Source organism: Lissotriton vulgaris, chromosome 11 (genome assembly GCF_964263255.1).
Source record: "Lissotriton vulgaris chromosome 11, aLisVul1.2, whole genome shotgun sequence".
NCBI classification, from domain to species: Eukaryota; Metazoa; Chordata; class Amphibia; order Caudata; family Salamandridae; genus Lissotriton; species Lissotriton vulgaris.
In genome coordinates this window covers 615186239-615204450 of record NC_141699.1, presented here as the reverse complement: position 1 = coordinate 615204450, position 18212 = coordinate 615186239, and the positions used below count along the sequence as shown (strand labels likewise).

At 41.1% G+C, this 18212-nt stretch overlaps 1 protein-coding gene across 1 annotated transcript in view; it reads left to right on the top strand.

Annotated features, from left to right (window-relative positions):
• Positions 1 to 18212, top strand: part of SLC9A9 (solute carrier family 9 member A9) — a 3064289-nt gene that overhangs the window by 1586412 nt on the left and 1459665 nt on the right. Inside the window, exon 10 of the mRNA XM_086943725.1 lies at positions 14487 to 14600. Coding sequence (XP_086799851.1) covers positions 14487 to 14600 — 114 coding nt within the window. The remainder of the gene's footprint in view (positions 1 to 14486; positions 14601 to 18212) is intronic.

Sequence of the window (18212 nt, the reverse complement as noted above, 5' to 3'; positions counted from 1 at the left end):
ATCTTTTGCCTCAGCTGATGATTAGAAAGTAACCGGGTTATCCGCATCCTTGTTATTAAAGCTAGCATTTAGTGATCTATGTGCTAAAGCACTTGTTTCCACTGAAACAATTGACTCATAGCTTGCATTCTGAAGAAGCCTTAGACCCAAGGGACACATTTGAAAAGGGGCCACTAATAGACTCATCAACAGGTCTTTGTCCACAGGAGCTGGCATCTGTAGAGCCAGGCAAATGTCCAGTGCATTTTCGAAGGGGCACCAGAGGCAATGAAGCACATGTTGCATGCAGGTAAACCAGCCACGTCAGAATGGCAATGACCAATCAAGATCCAGTTCCTTGAGCAAGAGGATTCCAAATAATCAAAGCACGCGCTCATGGCACATGGCACAGCTGGAGCAATGGTAGTTCTAGTGGGCATGCAAATGGAACATCAATTTCGTAGGAGTAAAAATAGAACCAAAATGCCTCAAATAAGGAATAACAGCATCCGGAAGCCCCTGAACACACTGGAAAAAAGGGAATGAATAAAAGGCTGTATTAGTCCAAACATTTCCGAGAAAGAACTAACTAAGCCAGAACAAATACATTTTAAAAAGTGGGCAAGACTGGCAGTATTCGATACATTTTAAAAATACGGTGAACTAGTTTTCCAAAATGTAGTGGGAGATTGGTGTTTAACAAGGGCTGTATCTCATCAGATGTCCTTGCAACTAGTAATTCAAATGTTTCTCAAGCAAATGTGAGTGCTACATGTTTTTGAAGCAATAGTGCTTTGAGTCTGTTTAGCGTGTTGAAATCTGCCTTCAAAGTTGGAATGGAAGGCTACAACGTGCAATTTACATCCCCTTGCCTGTGTAGGAAAAAGGATGTTATTACAGCAGGTGATGATCTGGAAAACCAATAAAATGTATGGAATCCCAGCTTTTAATCTACAACAGTCCTGATTGCTTAACATTAAATACCTTCCATTTGAAAGGACTTTAATCAGTGGGAGTTTTGGAGGGGCTGGTATTCCTTTTAGATAACAGGCCAAATTCACTAACGACGCATTACAAGCGCTGTGTATGGTCACTTGTTTACAAACAAGTGGATGTCGGAAGGATAGTTGTATTCCTTTCACACCGCCTCCTAGGGGTTTATATCTACTGACAGGGAAATGTTTCATGCAAGCTGTGAACTGAAATTTTGAAATTGGCAAAGATATTACGCAGTGTATTAACCAGACAGTAGAAGGTGTTTCTGCTATTGTGAAAGGGAGCTGTTCTAACTTCTTAAGATGCAACATTGTGTACATGACATGTTTCTTATCCATGAGTTGTTAATTATGGGCCAGATTCAAAGGCAGGAATAGGTGGCTGGAATTAGAATTATGCCAAGGGATGCGCCCATTTGTAAGAGTTTGAAGTGTCCAGCTGAACTGCATGATAGATCTAAGAATGCTTTTGCCCATGGCACAATGTAGACATGTCACTTTCATAATATCAATTACAGATGACATCATTTTATACAAATTATAAATGCGAGAAGACAGTGTATTTTTACTATTATGAACCACAGCAAGCTCTTTATCTAAATTATCTTGATTAATGTGTCTTAAACATGTGGTAGCTTCCATTTGTGATAATTTCCAAATTTCATCATACGTAGCATAAATACATCTTTTAGCACGTGGAGAATTAGGATCTAATAGGAAGTCTGATTAGTCCATTTCTTCGGACAGGAGAGAAACATTGTTTTACTGCGGACAGTATGGAATGTTCCAACCATTGTTGACACAAATTTCCCTGCTGTGTATGTGCTAGAAATACCCAAACATTGTGAGTAGAAATATCGGGGGTAAGGTCAGCTTGTCTTAAACCCCGGTGTAGAATCTAAAAAATTCGCATGACAACCATTCATGCACACTGACCACAATAACCACCTCTGAGGACCTGAAAGTGTGAAATTAAATGTACCATTCTGCATTGTACTATTGAGCTGTTCTTCAATGTAATTTCTTAAGTGTTGACAATTATTAAACCGGGCAATGTAAGGAATATTGAGTGCATTCACATCTTTAAATTTAGCCAATCTTAGACATGTGGTCTGTTGGATGGTGTCATTTCGAAAAACAATTTATGTTGTAATTAAATAGGCTTAGAACAAGGTTTCCGTCCCCTGAACTTGCCAAGGTTTGGTAGCCAAAAAGGACTTCATGTCAGTTGTGTCTTTTCAATAATCATAGCCTTTCACAGCTAATTGGGTGACACATGAGTCTGTGTATATTAACTTAGTTTGTGGAAGCATGTATTTTTTGGTAGTGTAGAGACTCATTTAAAATAATATGATGCTGTGTCTGATGTATCATATCCAGAAAAATATATAAATGTATCCCTATATATTTTGTAGTTATCTCGTAAGGGACTGGGGCAATGTTCCCATTGTGTGTAAGTAGGAATGGAGCGTTGAACACTAGGCCAGTGTAAATAATTATGTGTGTAATGGTGATAATAGAACATTTCTCCATACTTAGCAAAATTTAAGTACTGATCCTCAGATTTGAAACAAAAGGAACAGTATTCCAGCTCCAAGAACATGAAGATTACAATTTCAGCATCCCATTCATCAGAATGTAACCCAGGCACAATTACGTAACCTACAGAAACCTTAAATGCATATGGTATCTGCAGAATTTCTGTAGGACCGAACATATCAAAGGGAATTTTATCCCAAACAATTCTATCAGTTACTGGAAAAGCTGAAATGTTCACGAGGGACAAGTCGCATTTTAGCTTACGTGAAGATGAGTGGGAAGCCAACACTCTATCAACCAGTTCTGTAGCAGAGCCTTCTTAAAGATAGAGGCCAAAAATCTGCAAGTAAAAAACTGTCACAAATCCAATCCACAGGAATAGAAAAACCAAGAAAAGTGTTAGCCAAACATATATCCAGGGTGGGACAAGATGAGTGCATTTCAGCCAGGAGTGTCTAAAACAGAAGAATAATCAAACGAATCCAAGAAAAATGATCATGACCCACATATTACTTAGAAGCAGTTTGTCCAAAAACTAGTGCATCAAATATCGCAACAGAACCACAAAAATGCAGAAGAGGTGGAGCCGAAGAAGTTGGATCTGTAGAAACGACATCAGCTGCAGAAGATGTAGTAGTAAGAACAGTACTCACTTCAGTTGTGTTGCTGGTAGTTGTAGCGGATGCAGGAATTAACTGTTGTGCATTCTCAGCCCCCCCTCCCAGCTGGGGAGAAACAGCTTCAGTGGTCCTCACTAGCTGTAAATTAATTTCTGTATGGTAGGTAAAGGCGTTAATGAAGTACCATGGACTCCTTGAGGTCTAATGTCTTTAGAACCAGGGAGCAGTGACAAGATTACAATTCTTCCAACTTTTGATATTCACCTGGAAGGTTCTGGTTTATCCTTGATTTCTGCAGAGGTAATCGTCTTCAGCTGCTCGTTGGATTGGGTGTCACAGAAGTTTTCTAGGTCCTTTAAGACAGCAGAACGATAATTTACGTCAAAGTACATGGCTTCTGCCACAGTGTCTGGACCGTCAAGGTTGAGAACATATGATGCCAAAAAAGTACCTGGTATGTGATCTGGCCACCCAGATATCTTTTACGGAAATTATTAAGGGCTTGCTGCACCCCATATAGGTGGTGGCTCCAACTTCACCCTGTGCCTAATACCATAGCTTTATAATGCACATGTACACCCAAGGATACCAAAGTTTCCCGGCACGTTTTAGCAGCGTAAGCCGGGCATGGTCGGAGTGGAATGTCCTACATGCATATGTCCCGATAAAGACATGCAGGTCTTTAATAGCAATGCAAGTATCAGCCGAACGTTGTGGACAAACCCAGAAGACCATGGAGCAAGCATCAACTGGAACTAAGATATATTTAAACGCAGTATCTGAAATCAGTGGACCACACGTCTCTCACATAGCTGATGCAGATAAGAGGAGAAAACCCTGAACTGATTAATTGGTCCATTTTCGTACAGGGTATCGACTTTACAGTGGAACACAGGTCAGGTATTGATCATGCCAATGCAGATGGCCTTTCTTGGTTTTTCCACTTAGACAATGAAAACTACAAGGGGATAGGATAGTTGGTCATCACTTTTTGTCTGGGGAAAGTGCCATTTGTGTATGGTCACACCCCCACACGTTTTGCTCCAAATGCTGATGTTCATAACTCTGCTAGCCCAGACTCCAGTACCTGTGGTCTCTCCCAAAACTGTTATGCTTGACTTGGTAACCCCAAATTTGCACAGACTTTACCCTATTATAAGTCCCTAGGATTTGGTACCAGGGGTACCCAGGGCATAGATGGTTAAGGGGTTCCCTGGGTTGTAGCATGGTTTAATGTCACCCTAGATGACCCAAGCAAACTACAGACAGCAGGCCTGCCAATTGCAGACTGCAGGAGCAGTGCAAATGCTCGAACTCAACTGTGCTCTCACCATGAGAGGCACAGTCAATGCACTGACTTTATTATATGTCACGGAACTCCTAAGGAAGGCCTCCTCAGCCCGAGAGGCAGGGTGCAATACATTAAAGGTGTGGACATATAAATGCACTTGTTCATATAGTAGCATTCCCCATTGGAAACTTCTATAAGTGTTAGAGAGCCATAGGATAACATGGACTGGCAACTGGGCACTTTTGAGACTCGCTGCTCCATTATAGTGCCACTAAAATATGTCTTGTTTGGTATCACCCCTGACACGATTCTTGTGCCCTGGGTGACGTGGCATGACCTTCCCCTAATAAAGAGTCAGGCTTTAAGGTTTGCCCTTCGAAAAACATATATTTTGTGTGACAAATATCAAGGGCTGTGTTGTTGATATGACGTGGCATACAACCTGGGGGCACCTTAGAGGTGGCCCATCTTATTACCCCAGCTTCACTGTGCCCTGGCTGACCAGGCTGAGCTTTCCCATGCCTGCTACTTCCAGGACAGGATTTTGACTTCCTGCCAGGCAGTGTGATCTGTCCCAGGAGTCTGGTACAACTGCTTGGGCAGAAAGGATGTCACACCTCCCTTCTCTCAAGCAGGTTTGTGATTTGGCACATCAAGGCAGTGAGCTTCAAAGGCTGCAACACCTCTGATATGCATCTGGGCTGCCCCCCTGAGGTGGACACAGCCCCCACTTGCCCCAGGTGTCCTTGCACCCGGGCAAGGTGGGAAATTAGATATGCAGGAGGTGTACAGTCCCAGGAAGGCTGGCCACACCTCTAGGATGGGCTGCCTAATCTGAACCCCCAAAAATCGAATTCTGCCATCTTTAGGAGGGCAGGAATACTGGGTTCTGAGTAGAAAAGGTGACCTACAACCAGATGTGGTCATCTCAGGTGCGGATCAGCTGCTAGTACTAGCTACTCATTGACTTCTAGCTCCCACACCCCAAATTCCCTTAAATACTAGGATTTAAGGGACTCCCCTGACACCAGACCCCAAATCTGAATAACATACTTCAAAGAAGGACCAAGAGGAAAGCTGTGTCGCTGACAGTAGGACTTTACCCACAGACCAAAGCAAGAGTGGGCATACTTCGTCCCTGAGGCAACCGACTTGGAACTGAGTGAACAGCCCTTGTCCTTGGCTACAACTAGACACTCCTTAGGAGAGGAACCCTTGTGGAAGCCAAAAGCACCTTTGGTCTCCACTGGACTATTGGATGCTATTCCCCTGCAAACCTGCAGGTAGAAAAACTTGCCAGATCCAAAGAATCGTTGGCTATCGGGCCCTCCACGGAATTACCCCAATCCAGATGGTCCAGTGCATTCTGGGAGATATAGTCTTGCCTGCTCCAAAGTTTCAGGCAACTACGTTACTCCCCCAGACCCTGTAAAGTTTCAGAAGCCTAACCCTGTGCTTACTGCTGTCAAGCATTGCTGGTCACAAATCTGTTAACAGACCCCCACTCTTGATGCTGCATCTACAGGGAGCATCGTACAACCATCATCTGACATCAGCATCTGTGCATCTGTATTGTATTTCTGGCAGCACTGTGTAAGCGGTAAAAACAGCACATCCAGCTGCTCCTGTTCAGCAGGACAGTCAGAACAACTCTACACCAGGACTCCAAGATTAGGTCAAATTGACCTGACTGCTGGGGCCTGGTTCTGGGGCCAGCATGACTGTAACCCTATAAGGGTTTCATGTAACTCGACCTGCAAGTTACCGATTGTCACTAGTGTTTTTTGCCATTAACGCCCATGGTATTTTGTCTACGTATTTTGCTGCACTGATTTAACATTGCTTCAAAAATCGATAACTCCAGTTATATGAATGTTATTCCATTAATTTTGGTTTCTAAATTAGGATAAAAAGACACTATATTTCCATGAATTTGTGTTGGATTTTTTCTCAAGTCGAGTCAATTACGTATCATCCATGTTGGTACTCTGAAATGCTTAACACATGTTCTTCTAGTAAAGCCTGACTGCCCTCTCCCACTGTACCAGGGCTGAGCTAAGGTTTTATTAGTGTTAATCCAAGGACCATCTTTGGGGTATTGTGATAATATTGCATGGTAAGGCTACCCAGCCATGCCACATAATATTTCACTTTCCTACACATATCCCCTCTCTTTTGTGCCTTTTAAGATTCCATGGATCGAAGGATTTGATTTGCAAGCAATGTCTTGAGCAATCTCTATAGCAATGAACAGTTCTGGTTCCATATGCTGCTCTTCATTGAGTGTGTCTGTGACGAGCTTAGACAGCACCGCGATACATTATGTGTAGAACATCGAATGACAAACCAATTGATGTAAGTGCTTACAGTCTCACCATGATCAAAGTCTGAAAGGTACATGTAAAAAGCCAATTACGTCTGATTGCTAGGAGACTCACTGAGTGCAGCAAGATAATAATTCTTTGTCCTTTAAAGTTAAGGGCACTATAGAGAATCAAATATATTCATACATTATAAACCACTCAGTAACATTAGAGACTGTAAACCAAAGCACTGTAAAACGTTTTAGAGGCAATATAATATAAAAATCATTGGTACTACCTTTCCTAAAATCTTTTTGGAACAATGTAATTGTTCAAACTGCAGACAATCACACTAATAGAAGAGCACGATAGTGAATCAAAGGAATTGTGGACACCAGAGGCTGATGTGTCATGAAAATAATATGAACAGTTGATTAAGTGCATTATTAGCAGCAGGCTCATAGGCAGTTAGCGCTGTTGGACAAACAACTGTTGCAAAAGGTTAGCTTTTAGACTTTTCCTAAATTGCAGTATATTGGCCTCAACTTAAAGGTGTGGTCATAGCTATCTCCATAGGGAGGTATTGCACAATTACAGTTCTACACGCTTACTCCACAGGGAGGATGGCAAATATGTCTTGGGTAGAATAACGTATGACCTGACTAGTTTGCAGAGGTAGGAATCACTTAGCTTCTCTAGACTTGTTGCATATTTTTATTTACCTCTATTTTTCAATAGTTTGTACTGGAAGTGGGCATGAGTTTTTTTTCTACTCTCAAAATATTGCGACCTCTTTACTTTTTTCTTATTGATGGCATGTTTATAGTGTGACTTTCTTTCCATATTTGTGGTAGTCATTGGTTACTGTGCAGAATTTTACCAACTCAGAGTCTCAATAATGTTTGGCAGACAGGGTACTCCATCACAAACGTGATGGAGTACTTTGCCACCAAACACTTAATCTGCCTGCCTCATTTAGAGATGGGTACATCAAAAGAGGAAGCAGCTTGAATGTTTTTAGTTTCATTTGAAACATTTAGCTCAGTGATGAGCCTGTAGTCAGTCAATCCAGGGGCCTTGGAGGTATTGGAACTCTGGGGCACATGCATCAAGGTAGGCTTCTGCGATTCCTTAATTGCGATTATTAAGGAATCGCAATTAAGGAATTGCAAAAGCCTATGCATGTAGAAAACGCAAAAAAATAACAATTTCTAAACATTCTCTAATTGCGACTCGCAAATTGCGTGTCGCAATTAAGGAATGTCTTTCCATTCATTCCTATGGGCCTAGAGGCTCATAGGAATGAATGGAAGGTGCATTTTCAATTTGCAAGTACCCAATAGGTATTCGCAAATTGCGCATGCAATTTCAAGGGTGCAAGGGTTCCAAAAGGATACCCTGTTGTACCCCTGAAATCGGCATATGAGTACATGCTGCACACACACACGACCCAAGGGCATGTTTGTGTGTGTAAAATGGAACTTTGAATAATGCACTTTAGTTCATTTTTCAACGTTTTTGAAAATCACTATCAAGTAAAAATGTATGGCAATTTGCGACTCCTATTAGCGAAATTGCTAATTTTTTTACTTTAATGCATTGCATTGAAGGAATCTCAGTTTGCGAATCCTTAAATGCAATCGCAATTTAAGTAAGCACAATTTACAAATTACTTAAATTGCGATTTTTGCATTTGGGATGATGCATCCCAAATGCAAAAATACCTGTAGCAAAGGGGCAGATTCTGAGAATCTGCCGGTTTGCGACCGGTTTTTCTTTTGATGCATGTGGCCCTAAGCCTATAGAAAGAGTGAGAAGGGCTTAATATGACTGGCCTAATTTCTCCCAGCTCCCCAGGGGGTAGTGGGGGAAAGTCCTCTGCCGATCCTTGATACGTTGCTTATATCTTGTACATTGAAGGGGGCACTTACTGCCTGCACCCAGGTACAATGTTTAGACTGTGCTAATAAGCCAATTAAAATTCTGTCCTGGAATGTGACTGGGATTATTGCCTGACTCATAACCCTTTCTTTCAATTTTTCTTTCCCTCACACTGGGTACAGGACTGTGCCCTCTTGATTTGTGTTTGTTCTATTTTTTATATTTTTCCTATATTTATGAAATAAACATTCCATTCCCGGCTGCACATTGGAATCAAACTTATAGTACTCATTGTGGTTTATAAATAAATTCGTTTACACTGTTTCCTAAACTGAGGACCACTGTTCTTTGAAATAACTCTTAAAGTTGGCAGCATTCTATTTTAAGAGTACAGATCAGGCTGCCCACCCTAGAGGTGTGGCCAGCCTTTCTGGAAGTGCACACCTCCTGCATATCCAAACCACGCCTGAGGCAAGGGGAGGGCTGTGTTCTCTTCAGGGGGACAGCCCAGGTGCATATCAGAGGCAGGGCAACCTTTGAACCTCACTGCCCTGATGTGCCTATTCACTAGCCTGCAGTGGCGGCTCCTCTGCTAAGGCAGAGGAACGTTGCCCCACTGCTTTTTGCAGTGCTTAAAAAATAAAAGTAAAATGATAACCTGAGGTTATTATCATTTTAGTTTTCACCGTTGCAGCGTCTTTGTGGGGCAGAGCTTCTCTCAGAGCAGGAGGAGGAGTGGTTTACACTCCCCATGTGAGCATGAGTGCTTGGTCAGCCCTCTCGGGCCACCAAACCCGTCATGCACACATACCATGCTCTCCATGCACGCTGCATTACAGCCTGCATGAAGAACATGCCCACACCGCCAGCCCCTGGCTGAACGCCGTGTCACAGCGCTCAGACCAATCACAGTGCTGCATTGCAGCATTTTGATTGACTGCTGTGAGCCCTGGTTCTTCCTGCTTTCTGTCTTCCTCCCTAAGAAGCCAGGAAGAGCACGTAGGAGAGATGGCGGCTTTCCAGCCGGGAGGTAAGTGATTTTTTTTACTTATTCCCCCTTGCCCCCACAGCCCCACTGCTGCTAACAGGTAGCAGCCGCTGTTGCTAGCCTGTTTAGAGGAGGGAGGTGTGACCGCCTTCTTGCCAAGCTTTTGTTCCTGACTACTGGGAGTAATCACACTGCCTGGCAGGAGGTCAGAATCTTGTCTTGGAGGCAGCAGGCACTGAACAGCGTGGACTGGTCAGCCAGAGCACAGTGCAGCTGGGGTAACTAGGTGGGCAACCTCTAAGGTGCCAACTTGGTGGATGACACGTCACCCAGGACACGAATATTGTTTCAGTTATGAGAAGTCATGTTGTTTGATACCATACATGACATATTTTAGTGGTACCGTATTGAATCTACCAATCTCAAGAGGGCCCTGATGACAGCCCATGTAATCCTATGGACCGCTAACACTTATGGTGGTTTTCAATGGGGAACGCCACTATTGAGACATATAGGCTTACACTTATATGTCCACTACTTTAATGTAATGCACTCTGCCCTCTTTACTGAAGAAGCCTTCCTTAGGGGTACCTGACATATATTGAAAACAGTGCAATGACTGCACCATGCTTGGTGAGGACACCGTCAAATTCGAGCAGTTTGGACTGCTCCTGCTGTCTGCAAAGGCCGGTCTGCTGTCAGTAGGGTGGCACAAAACCGTGCTGCACCCCTGGGGACTTCTTTACCACCTATGCCCTGGGTACCCCTGGCACCATATACTAGGAACTTATAAGGGGTTAAAGTTTTTGTCTATTTGGCATTACCAAGTCGAACATCACAGTTTTGGGAGAGAGCACAGACACAGGGGTCAGGGTAGCAAACTCCAGTGCACTATCAGAGTCATAACCATCAGCATTTGGAGAAAAAAGGAGGGTGGCCATACAAAACATGCACTTTCCTACAATGTGAATTTACATTAAAAAATAACATAAAATCAGAATGTTTCTAAATTGACAAAACACAATAAAATGACAAATACCAAACACATTTGTTTATAATAGCAGACCAGTGTAGTGATTATCTCACACGGGTGCGGGCTTCTTTAGAAAACATTTAAGGTAGGATGTTGTTGTCTTCTCTACAGAAGACTTTAAGGGTCTGAAATCTATGATGCAGTGTCAGTGTCAGAACTTGCCCTTCCTTTTGTCATTCTCACGGACCAGATATATTTTCTTGTGCAGGAGACAGGTCTTTGAAGTATCCTGACAAGTCCTCGGACAGTGTTACATTGCTGCACTCAGTTGGGGAATACAAGTCCACCAAAAACTACCTGCTCCCAAGACCAGACTATGACATTACTAATGGTTGGTGGTTGTGAATTATAGTAGTGGAGTACACGCCTTTTTGCTTGAACCCCAGGGGTTAAAAAGTGGACAAGATCGGGTAACTAAGATTTACAGGCATCTCCAGGTAGAAGGACGTGGTTACTATCTATCCTATCGTACCATTTACAGCTATGTTGCTGTTGAGAAGAGCTGTTTAGGCAATTCTCTAACGAGGATCAGAAAGTTATTGTGTTGGATGGAGAGATGTTAATGATGTTAGTGTGGTTTGGATTATCAAATGTATTGGAATTTAGCTGTGACCAACATGGTACTCCCACCTCATAAAAATGAATCCAAGGTATGAGATCTATAACAAACCTTGTTTGATGTTTGGGTGGAAGAGAGGAAGTGAACCCAGCTTTTGTGGTAATAGCTTGTCAAGACTAATGTTGAGGTGGGTTCACAAAGTCTCCCAAGATCATGTCAAATACTGATGAGTGGTCATTGATGCCCAGGCTCATTCGCCATTTCTCTGAACCAGTTGGATTGTGTTCGGCCGTTCAGTTACTTCCCGAGTCATTATATGCATAATTTTGTAAACCCCTGTGATATCCTGATATCATGCATTACAAGTATTGTCAGTAAAATGGCCAAGAAAGCTGAGGCTTGGAAATGGTAGCCACTAGAGGTTCTCTGTGCTCGGTAGTGAGTGAGGAAGAGGCAAATCAAATACAGATGTAGGATGTAGCAGTCTGCATTGTTTATAATGCCAGCCATTCAGGGCTCTGCTCATAGTGTCCAGTTGTAGTTTGCGTAATGCCTATGCGACTCAAGTAATATTTCAAGACTGCGGAATTCAGGCCCAGCCTTTCTGAGACCTTTATCATGCATGGGCAAAAATTTGACACCATCCTTGTCAGAGAACTAAATACATAGCTTGTTTTGTCAATATGCTCTGAATGGTTTGACCATCAGGTTTGAGAACAGCAGGCCAATTATGGTGTGATATATCCAAAAGACCACTCTCTTAAACTGTACCACTCCCTTACACTGTCCCCTGGTTTTGAGGTGGGACTGTTTTGGAGATACAGGCAACATGGACTGACTAGTCCCTAGCTTTTTTTTGTTATCTGGATGTAAGCCAAGGTTTTCTGTAGTGAGGGCCTAACATAGTCAAGTGCAATGCTTTTTACACCTCTGCTAATAGGGATACCTAGATATTTTACATTTTGCGGCCCCCATCAGAAAGAATGGCCACTCGAAACCAATGAATTTGGAAATGTGTAGTTTTTTACTCTTTGTCTAGTTCATTTTGTAACTAGAGTCGCATCAGAATGTGTGTAATAGCGAAGTCATACCAGGAATAAAAGGCGCGGGGTCTGAGATTGTCAACAGTTTATCTTCTGTGTACAACTGAATTTTCTGTGGGCCCACAGGTGTCTCAATGCCCTGTAGATTAGAACAGTATTGTACTTAGGCAGTTTGTGGTTCTAATGCCTGTATGAATAAAACAGGGGATAGTGGGCATCCCTGCCACGTACCTCCCTGTAACGTACCTCCCTGTATTACACATTCCTCAGATATAAAACTGTTGCACCTTATTTGTGTTGTGGGTTCCGTTTATATCTAGCATATTATATTAAATATAGTTGTCCACAATCCAGCCCTTTCCAGGGTGCTGAATAGGAAGCCCCATTCGATGCAGTCAAACGCCTTTTTGGCATCCAAGGATAAGGCCACCTTTTCTTCCTAGTCATCCTAACCAGCTACAACAGATGAAGCAATGTCTTCATAGTGCCCCGCAAGGACCTTCAAGGGGTCAATTTAAACTGGTTTGGATTAATACAGGCATCTGCGTTAAAATCTGTTAGTTAAAATGTTCATGTCTTCATTCAGGAGCAATATTGTCTTGTGACTAGTACAAAGGAACGGATCTTTCCCCAGTTAGACATGAATTACATTATTGCATGTTTAAAATCTTACTTCAGTTGATCTTTTTTTCTGCTTTCTTAAATTCTTTACATAGCAGCACCAATACCTTGGTCTGGTTTCCCTTATAGAATTCGACTGGGAATCTGTCTTCCCAGGACCTTCTCCTTATTCATATAATCGATGGCTTTTAGTATTTCTTCTTTTATGTTGCTACCATCCAAAGTAGCATTCTAATGTACTGTCAATTTGGGCATGGGCACACCTATAAATAAATCTTTTCCAAATTGTAAAAGGGACTGTGGTTGAAATCCTTTATATTTGTAAAAACCTTTGCAAACGTCTTAGTTGTGTATACTAGGTGAGTGAGCAAGTGGCCATTGATATAATGATTGCACTGGCCTAATGGTGGTAAATATTTGTATACTATGGACATTCCTGTCACAAGGCTGGCTGGCCCTGGTGTAATGATTACACTGGCTTTATTTCAGTTGGTTTGGTAAAGTGGTCATTCTTATCATTTTATTATATCATTACTACTGCTGATGTAATATAACATGTGTGTAGTTTTGCATACAGTCCCTCATCTATTCATCCATTCTTGTATGGCCCGCTAATCAGCCCACCCGTCCCTGCACTCACATATCCAACCATTCATTGTGTACTAATACATCCATCCATATACTCAGTCACCTACCATCTATGAACTCAGTCACAGACTCATTCAGACTTTTATTCAGTCGTGCACCCACTGAACCATTTACACATTCTCATTGTCACCTTCTGATTCATCCATAAACAAACATAACCTGTGAAAACGTACTTTAACCTATAAAATAACCAGTCCTTTTGCCAATGTTTGTTAATGCTGATGTGCATACCCATATTGTCTAAGGGGAAGATTTATGTTAACTGGCGCAACCCTCGGGATGCGCCAGTTAACGGGCGCTACAGCTACGCCACCCATGGTGCAAAAACGGCACAGATGCGTGACGCATCTGTGCCGGAAATGTGGCGCATTGCTGGAGTTGCGTTGCAAGCGCGACGCAGCTCCAGCAAGGCTCGGGGGTGCCCCATCTACACAATGCTGCATCAAGACCTACGCCTGCTTCAAGCAGGCGCAGGGTTTTGACGCAGCATTGGCCAGAAAGTGACTGAGTGAAATCTCATAGATTTCACTCAGCCACTTTCAGGAGGCGTTCCTGCGCAGGAACGCCCCCCCTGCGCAGGAACGCCTCCTTATGGCGCAGGGCTTTACAACGTGACGAATCTCGTAGATGCGTCACGTTGTAAATAGAGCGCATTGTTTGCACCGCAGTTGCGTCACATAAAGTGACGCAATTGCGGCGCAAGGGCATCATAAATCTGCCCCTAAGAGAGTTTTTCTGGCTCTAAGGCCTTATTCTACTTTGTTAACTAAGTACATTCATTATTTGTTTTTATTTTTATGTGGAAAAACAAATCATGCCACTACTACCCATTTCACAATGAAAAGCAGAGACGCAAAAACACTGTTTCGGGTTTTGTTTCTGGTTCTAACAAAAGTATTGATTTCGATGATATGATGAAGGAATTCATGTGCTAATCCTTATATAAAATATACTGATATTAAAGCTTTGTGTTTGCTTCGTTTCAGCTTTTTGAGTTCATGAACTTCTTGGCGGAAAACTTCATCTTCGCTTACATGGGACTGGCACTATTTACCTTCCAAAACCACATCTTCAACGCTCTCTTCATTTGTGGCGGTTTTGTATCCTTTTATTAGTGTTATTTTGAAGTCTTTCTGGTTCCATGTTATCCTCTACAAAATGGTTCTATAGTTGTTGCTTCAAGCCTCTGTATCTATGGAAATAAGGGAACAGAAGCAGGTTGGCGCATAGGGCTTGTTTGCATAGCAAAATATTACATTCAGAAAATGAGATGAATATGGATATCGATTCACCAAATGTGCAGGGGTAGTGAAAGTGGCATCACATGACCTCTGACGTCAGTGTTTTCTGATTAAGTCATACTAGAGGGAATGTGACTGTTTTAGTTGTAGGGTTTAGTATAAAGTTATCGGTTAGGGAAAAGTAAAGCTTTATTGTTAGGATTTACATTTAAATAATGGTTAGAGTGAGTGTTAAGTTCAGGGATAGCCCTGCAATAGAGCTGCAGTTAGGACTAGGGTTAAGTATATAGTTCCTGTAAAAGTGAGAGTTGGATGTATGAATAAAACAGCAGAATGTTACCGTTGGGGAGACATAGGGTTAGTCTTAACACGTTAAAATGAAAAGGTAAATTTGAAAAAAATATCCAGCATGGTTTTGAGATGTAAGGAAAAGATTTAGCCATCAAAATGTTGCCCCTGAAAGTAATCCATTGATATTATTCTCAAAGTCAATTTTTGACCCCCAAAAAAAATCACATGCAACAGTGAGCCTTTGTAGGTTATAATAACATACCTCATCTATTATACCTTGCAACTTCTGGTGGCAAATCTGGTAATGGAACTGTTTCATGCCAGCGTTGAGAGTTCTGTATTCATACCTGTAGTCATTTGGCAAAGGTATCCAAGTGACAAGACCTGCAATGGAAGGCTCAAGGTCTCGGTGCCATGAGCAGTTTCCATCCTGGTCTTTTTAGTTCTAGTAATCCCATGAGAAAAATTAGCAGACAAGTCCCTGCAAGTTACAAGACACTCCCAAAGATACTTGAGCCATGGGGCATTGCGCAAGGACTGCGAGCGTACACCTACTTCTGCCTTTAGAGATTAAAGAGATGATGGCACTAAAACCCAGGATAATACAGATGCATGAAGTATCAATGCCTAATGCTATCACACAAAATGTAAATGAGCTGGAGACAACACCTGAACCCAACCACGCTGCACCTTGCCGACAGCATGCGACAATAACCCATTGTACCAAGGTCAGCGATGGAAATCCTTCACAAGACCGATTGAGATCATTTGAGCGCACGCTCAAAATAGGTACTTCATGTCCTTAGTATAAGTGGTGGGAAAATTCATCACTTGGGAGCAATAGTAGGTGATGCATACGCTAACATCAACAAAATCTAAAAGTATATCAGGCATTGATTGCAAACTACAAAATGCTTTCAGTGGTTAATTTAAGAGATTCTCTATCTGAATTTGAAAACATATGCTTAGGTGTTCCAAAGTAAACATCAAACATACGTTTAATTCAGAATGTATTAACATTAGCATTTTATCTTACTTTGTTAGAAAAGAGTCCAATGACAAAACAAACAACCAACAAAGGTGATAAAACAAACAACAAAGGTGATAAAAGACTCCCTTGTCGAGTCCCTCTGGCAAGGGGAAAATAAGAAGAGCTCACACCATTAACAACAATAAAAACTGTGCGAGGTTTGCATAGTAATTATATCATATTGTTATTTGGTTCCAAATCCATGCCATTTTAAATCTCTCAACAAAATCCAATCCAACATGATGGAACACTTTTTCTTATCTAGCTTTATCACTGCCATTCGAGGCTTGATCTTAAAACCATTACTTAATGCATTCATAAATGATATAGTACTTTCTGAAATGAATTGTCCATTTATACATCCAGACTGTTTAAAGTTCAGCGAAATTAGATACGTATGTATCTAATCTTCGTGCCAGTATTTTGGCAAATATTTTACTATCTAAGTTAATGGATGGGCTTTACCTGCAATTTTTATATAACCGAGGGTCACAGTCATGTTTTGGAATTAATCACAACACTCTTTCTGAGAGGACACATGCAACTATTTCATTTAAAAAATATGGCTGTAGAAATAAATAATTTGGGGAAAGGCAGGTTAGAGAACTGGATCAGAAAGTAGATAGAACACCTGTTAGGTCTTGGAGATCTCTCGTTTTTTTAGAAAACCGATGGCCTTAGCAATTAAATCTATAGCTATATCTTTCTAATAACAACATATGCAAGTTGTCAGATAAAACCTTTGGAATTGTTGAGAAAGTGAATTTAATTTCTCATGCATAGAGAACCACTTCAAGACTATAAGAAATGTATAAAATGTAACAAAGCACTTTACAATGTCAATATTAAGAAAAATACAACTATTTCCTTTATTCAATATAGAGTTAATTTGTGAATGTTACTTCATTATCTTTAAATGATAAGCAAACATTGTATTAGACTTGTTCTGACCTCCATATTGTCTGGCATTGGCTCAAACAGATATCCACATCCATGCTTAGACAATTTCTTATCCAATCAATGTTGGTCTTTACAACGTCACCAAGTGCAAATGCAGTATTAGTTATAAAATAAAAAAGTTCCAATTTTAAATATATTTTAAAAATATATATCAAGATTGTTTTTCAGCAGTTCTCTTTTGATGAAGACAAAACCAGCTCAGATGTATCCTAAGCAATATGTAAAGAAGTGTATTTAACATTAGTTATCACAAAAAAATTGTTGGCAAAGACTTAACTTGCTGCAAGTAATTTAGTATATTTTAGCAGATTGATAATAAACCTCCTTATATTAGCTCATGTATTTGAAGAAATTTATGATGAATATTAAAATAGTGTCTGTCTCAGTTTTAATAGATTTTTACTGATGTATGTTATGTTTTTCCTCATAAATATATAATAAATTCTAAACTGAGAACCATGCACCATGGAATAAAAAGTCCATTTACGAATGTCCAGGTTGTATATTTTTAACAAGTCTCTCAATGCTGTCTTTAAAATTACTTTTTTGAATGCTTGTTGCACAGCACATGGAACATACCTAAATGTTGAATTGCTGTCAATAAAGGGTTCCAGGTAATGATTGTAATGCCTCCCATAATCAAAGTATCATTAGCCTAATTCATCAACTTAGAAACAGTATCACTCCAAAACTTAACATTTACATGTTTACGACCATAAATATTAATAAAACATACAATATTATTACAGTTCAATTCTGGCATAGCCCATCTCCCCTGATCATGATCATTTTAATATCTAAAGGTTTATGGCATAATCTAATTGCACCATTATTCCTTTCGATAACGGAGGATGCAAAAGCATCTCGCATACCAAATTCTTCTTACCTTCTGGCCATAAATGTACTTTTCCAGCCTAATTTCCTATTTTATATCTGCCAGGAATTCATAAATGGATTTCGGGCAGATGTAAACACATACATGGACAGAGAGCTATATTGTAAGAATGAAGTATATATTGGTACTTCCCTTAGTTAAAACCCCTTTCTAGTTTTTAGAAACACAAAGGTCTTGATTACGATGTCGGTCGACGTTGCCTCCAACCGACAGAGTGGCGGTCTCAGGACCGACCAACCTACGGTCTGTGGTCCCAACACCACAATTACAATGTGATCACACATGGTGCTGTCGC